Source organism: Euleptes europaea, chromosome 1 (genome assembly GCF_029931775.1).
Source record: "Euleptes europaea isolate rEulEur1 chromosome 1, rEulEur1.hap1, whole genome shotgun sequence".
Taxonomy (NCBI): Eukaryota; Metazoa; Chordata; class Lepidosauria; order Squamata; family Sphaerodactylidae; genus Euleptes; species Euleptes europaea.
Genome location: NC_079312.1, coordinates 19,774,676 through 19,780,675, shown reverse-complemented (window position 1 = coordinate 19,780,675; position 6,000 = coordinate 19,774,676). Strand labels below are relative to the sequence as shown.

Below are 6,000 nucleotides of genomic sequence, written 5' to 3'. Positions count from 1 at the left end.
CAAGATGCTGGTTTTGACCTTTAAAGCCTTACACGGTCTGGGACCTTCGCAGCTGCAAGACCGCCTCTCCTGGTACACCCCCCAGAGAACGCTACAACCGTCAAGTAGCAATCTGCCGGTGGTCCCTGGCCCAAGGAATGTCCGGCTGTCCTCAATCAGGCCTCTACCGACTGGTGGAATAGCCAGGGCCAGTGCTACCATTAGGTGTACCAGGCGGTCGCCTAGGGCGCAGACCTCCGGGTGCAGAACTGGCCTGAGGGGCACCGTTTTAAACAGATTAGTTTCTTGAAAAAATGCAACTGACAATTTATATTTTTTTTATTTTCAGATTAAGTACCACAACAGTGCTATGGGATATAATTAATCATCATGTCTTATAAAAAGTTTTGTAGGAATGCATCAGGCTTTTATTTTTTCTACAAGACATCTGTTTTTGAAAATTGGTTAGCAATGCAGGGGGGCACAAGTCGTTAGCCTTGCCTAGGACGCAAAAAAGACTGGCACCGGCCCTGGGAATAGCCTCCCAAATGAGATCAGGGCCCTGTGGGACCTAAAGGAGTTCCGCAGCGCCTGTAAGATGGAGCTATTCCACCAGGCTTTTGGTTGAGGACAGCTATGGTTTTTCAATGAGTGCTGGCTTCCCTGTTGCCTCCCCTTTTTAGCATCTTTAGCTAGTTAGTTACTAGATGGGGGGACTTATGTCCGTTGACTTGCCCTTATTGTCCCGGCACACCAGAGACACTGCTGAGTTGTGCCATTTAGGACCTTACGTACCATTTAGGACCTTACGTATTTTAGCAATTGTGATATGAATTTCATTATTATTATTATACAAATGATTTTAATGTATTTATGGAATTTAATGTGTTTAACTTTGTCGTCAGCCCCTCTGAGCCCGGCTTTGTTGGAGAGAGCGGGATAGAAGAATGAAGAAGAAATGAAGAAGAGGAGTTGGTTTTTATATGCCAACTTTCTCTACCACTTAAGGAAGACTCAAACCGGCTTACAATCACCTTCCCTTCCCCTCCCCACAACAGGCACCCTGTGAGGTAGGTGGGGATGAGAGGTTTCTGAGAGAACTGTGACTGGCCCAAGGTCACCCAGCTGGCTTCATGTGTAGGAGTGGGGAAACCAACCCGGTTCACCAGATTAGAGTCCGCCGCTCAAGTGGAGGAGTGAGGAATCAAACCCGGTTCTCCAGATCAGAGTCCACCACTCCAATAAATAAATAACTCCCCCCAAATCCTCACATTTTTGTGTTTATTTGCAAATCCTCCTCCACACACATACCACAGGAAGGTGTTAAAAGATGAAAAAAGCATACAGGAATGGAGGCACTTCTGTGGGGGAAGCTCACAGCACTACCAGTTTGCTGGACATGCTTACTTTCTAAAACAAGAGGGACCAGGGCTGCAGTCTGCCATAACATTACAGATTCAGAGCAACAAATAGTTCCTTTCCGGGTCTGGCTGTGGCTGCCTGGTGGCACTCTGCTCATGTTCAGAGGCATAGGGTAGATTCACGTGCACTGAGGCGGAACGCAGGCGTTGAAAACCGATTCCCAGGTTTCAAAACAATAAGCCCTGTTACAAAGTTCTGACCCTTCAATATGAAAGTGGAAATCAGCACGAACAACCACATTTCACCAAGATGTTTATTATTATTATTATTATTATTATTATTATTATTATGCATCATGAAGACTGGCCAAGAAGAATTCTAGGTAACAGTGAAAGTGGGGGAGGTTGGGAGGGGGGTGGGAAATCATTGCTGAGGGATAAATCTCAAGGATCCAGCCAGATGGTGCCGCAGCCAGTCCTGCACACGAAACAGACTGAGGTAGAAATCTCGTGGCTTCTGTCCCCGCTTAGGTGTTTTCCGAACTCTGTGGTTAGACTCCGTGGCTTTATTTTTGCAGGCATCAAATGTACCCCAGCTGAGCACACCCACCTACAAGGAGAGGCACAGGAGCCAGATCAAGGACTAAAAGGGCCATCGACAATTTACAGGGACAAAGAGATCGATGATCCATCCCCACAAGATCCGTACAGAGAATTAACGTTTCATTCAAACAGAGCCCGGCAATAGTGAAATGGGCAAAAGAGGCAGGCTCAACCAAACGAAAAAAACAGCAATAGCAAATATACCTTGGGGAAATACACAGGTTGAAATCTGAAATGCTCCAAAATCCGCAACTTTTTGAGTACTGACATGACACCACAAGTGAGATTTGTAAAAGGAAGAAGGGCCACAATGCGAGAGCACCAGAGTTTGGCTTACCTGAAAATATCTGGCTCGCCTCTCTACAAACAAGGACCCCCCAGATTCACCTGTGAAAAGAGGAGAGTTAGAATGAAAAATAAGCCCCACTGCCTCAGACTTCCATTGCGCCCCAGAGAGGAAAGAGGATTTGTATTCATGGACCGCATAAACTTGCCGGTGCTTAAAACCTGGATTAAATTGCATATCCGTGTCTTGGGCCTTTTATGCACAGGTTGTTTCTGTTGGATATGCTGCTCTCTCCATGCACAGTATTTGCAGTCAAATTCTCAAATCACTCAGCACTGGCCTGAAACTGACCAATACGCAATGACCAAATAAGCAGCTGCTTAGGTGATTTGTGATTATTTCAGCATTATCGCTAGCTGCAAACAAACTGAAAAAAACCCCTGTTTGATCAAGCTGAGGTCTGAAACTGACCAATACTCGCTCTGAAACTGACCAATAAGCAGCCTCCTTGTATTCCAGGTTGGAGGGGAGGCGTTGAATGAGGGGGAAAGACAAGTGGGAGGGAGAAACGAGAATGGGCTTGGGGAGAAAACCCTGCATTGACAAGTCTGCACAGGGCTGGCTTTTGATTTGGGATTGAGGCAGATGTTAAACTCGGGGTAAAACAGCATCCACAAAACGCGGGGGAAACGTGAGGGGAGAGCCAGGCGACTTCTAAAGGTCAGAAAATACATGCATAATGAAAACGAAAGACCCGAAATACTAGGGCTTGACGGCGATGGAAACAACCCGTGCATTAAAGGTCTTGGTCACCAGGAAACAAACTAAACCCTAATCATCTAAATCACGCACTGCTAGCAAACGGCTACTCCAAGAATGAAATCAGCAGGGCCATTAAACCAAACAAAAATCAGAAAACTCAGGAAAAACAGTCTCCCATAGGAAAGGTATTCTTGCCATTTATTAAAGGAGTCACTGATAGGATGGAGAAACTTTTGAAAAAACATAACCTACGAACAGTGTTTAAATCCACCAAGAAAATACAACAAATGCTACGATCAGCAAAAGACAAAAGAGACCCCCTCACCTCTGCAGGAGTATATCGTATACCTTGCAGCTGTGGAGAAGTTTACATCGGGACCACACAACGCAGCATACAAACAAGGATAAAAGAACATGAAAGATACTGCAGACTTGGCCAACCTGAGAAATCAGCAGTGGCTGAACATGGACTGACACAAACAGGACACAGGGTCTTATTCCAAGACACTGAAAGACTGGACAATTCTACCAACTATTTTGTCAGATTGCACAGAGAAGCCATTGAAATTCATAAACATCAGCACAACTTTAACAGAAAAGAGGAGAGTTTAAGAATGAATAAGGCTTGGCTTCCTGTTCTGAAAACCTCCAGACTAACAAAGACAACATTCAACAATAGCCATGCAGATTAGTTTTGGATTACACACATTAACAGATCACTTCAGGATACAATGGTTCCATATTAACATACCATACCCTCATTAGCACATTATCTTGATACTTACAGGACAATGATTAGCACATTACTTTTGCAGGACAATACTCAGCTCAAACCCAACCTCTTTCTGACTATATATTACTCTTCCTACACCCTTGACACTGAGAGACACTGTCCTTCAGTGTTACTACTCTGAAGATGCCTGCCACAGTTGCTGGCGAAACGTCAGGAAAGAAAATTCCAAGACCACGGTTACACAGCCCGGATAACCTACAAGAACCAAACTATACCCTGTTTATTATGGCATTTAGACGTCAAAGTCCATTGGAGTTAGTTGAAGTCTTTTGTCTTAATTTTCTACAGAACCCTGTGTAGGGAGAAGGTGGTTGGGTGGGGGAACACGTGAGCCTACCAGTTAACTAACAGTTTCATGCCTGTCATGGTGTCTCAAAACTGAGAGACTAACTGCGTTTAGCTGTAAACTATTGCTTAGTTGCTTTAGATCTTTGTTTCAAGAACACGGTGTTAAGTAATTTGGATTTTAAAAAAATCTCCCAACCACCCAACTTAACAGGGATAAATTTCCTTTTCTAATCTAACAAAATAACCTTTGCAAGATGCGTCCTCCACCGCTCCATTCCCATCTTCTCCGCTGCACAGGAATCGGTCAGTCACGACTTCAGAGACGTTGGCCACTTTGGAATATAATGCATGTTGGAGCGCTGCAGAAATGCATTTAGGGCGCTACAGGAAGCAATGGACGCATAGATGGGATGTTAGATCCTTGCAAATATGCATACCACAAATTAATCAAATGCAAAGGGACCTTTACGTATAAATGCCATCATTTTATTACAACAGTCCTTGCAAAGATACCCCAAAGTCTAAAGTGGAGCTGCAAGTTTATTTCTGTAATCGGGGTCAGTGTCGGAATGAACCGCAACTTCCCAGTTTAAATTTCCACTTTGAGCTTCGTGGACTTCAAAAAACAGGAAGATTGGCAGGAACTGAAGCAAACTTCTCAACTCTTCAACATTTGAGTTTGCTCCTTGACTGTGGCGTGTGCGTAGGGTGTGGGGAGGGTGTACTTTCAAACATTCATCGCCTTGCTTCATTTGATGCATATGTTGGAGGGACAGGAGGCACGTGGGAAGGATGGGAAGTCGCAGGCTGTACTTCACAAAAGCCAGGCTACCACACTGCCGGCACGAGATGTTTGGCGTACTCCCAGACTGCACTTCTAAATCCAAAGACCTGCAGGGGTTCAGTATCCTGCAATATCTGAAAGTGCTTTTCCAACACCATCTTAAGAGTGTCATTGGTTTTTGTATTCTAGTCAAGTGCAGTAGCATCACTACCGTTACTGACATTTATCTCTTGGAATATCTGCTCCAAGTCTGATTGAGATGTGGTGGGAGTTTAGAATTTACCTGTGGGATTTTGCACTCAACGCAACATTTCATTTAAAACTGTCTGCTACCTATGCAAAGCAGCATCAGCCTTAATTTATAAGGGCCTGATTACACATTACGTTTTCCTCGTATCCTCCCCAGTCTCCCTCTGATCCACATGATCAATGTGGGTTGTGAAGTCTGTGCTGGGAACTTAATTACCAGGGACACATGGGCCCTATTTGGATTGGAACGAGGGCTTCTCCCCAGCAGCTCTAATTGCCTTCTGCCACTCCGAGTAGCAGAGAAGGCGAAAAGCTAATGTCCTCTGTGCTGCTACATCACTTACAGGGAAAACCCGGACGTGATGCTGGGTAGTTCTAGGAATTGCCAGAAACCACAGAGCTTTTACCATAGAGCTTCAAGCAATTCCTAGAGCTACCCTACATCACTTCCGGCTTTTCCTCAGAAGTGACATAGCAGCACAGAAGATGTTGCAGCTCCCCCCAGTTTGCCTGGCATGGCCTAGTAGCCCCAACTGGAACCCTGGCACACAGGGTGAGGGAGCTGAAGCCTCTTCCCCAACGCCATTTCCCCAACTTGAAACAGCCCTTGAGGGGGCACTAATTGCACTCTTGGGGGGGTTCTACATGACTTGATGGGATATTCTTAGGTTTCCACAATGGAGCAGAGTGGCTGTTGGGGGCTGTTTCAGGTTGGGAAAATGAAATGGGGGGAAGCCTGAAGCCCCCCTCTCCCTATGGGCTGTCTTCCCAATCCAAATCAGGCCCAGGCATGCCTGGGAATTATGTTCCCAGCATGGAACTTGCAATACACATTTGATCAAACAGAAAATGTAATGTATAGTTAGGAAATGCAGCAGTGGCAAACTGGTTTTAT

The 6,000-nt window shown here is 45.2% G+C and overlaps 1 protein-coding gene across 1 annotated transcript in view; it reads right to left on the bottom strand.

The window, feature by feature from the left end:
* Positions 1-1,764: 1,764 nt before the first annotated feature.
* Positions 1,765-6,000, bottom strand: part of C2 (complement C2) — a 47,335-nt gene continuing 43,099 nt past the window's right edge. The window contains exons 14-16 of the mRNA XM_056844632.1: positions 4,318-4,453; positions 2,281-2,330; positions 1,765-1,950 (exon numbers count right to left, since the gene is read on the bottom strand). Coding sequence (XP_056700610.1) covers positions 1,765-1,950; positions 2,281-2,330; positions 4,318-4,453 — 372 coding nt within the window. The remainder of the gene's footprint in view (positions 1,951-2,280; positions 2,331-4,317; positions 4,454-6,000) is intronic.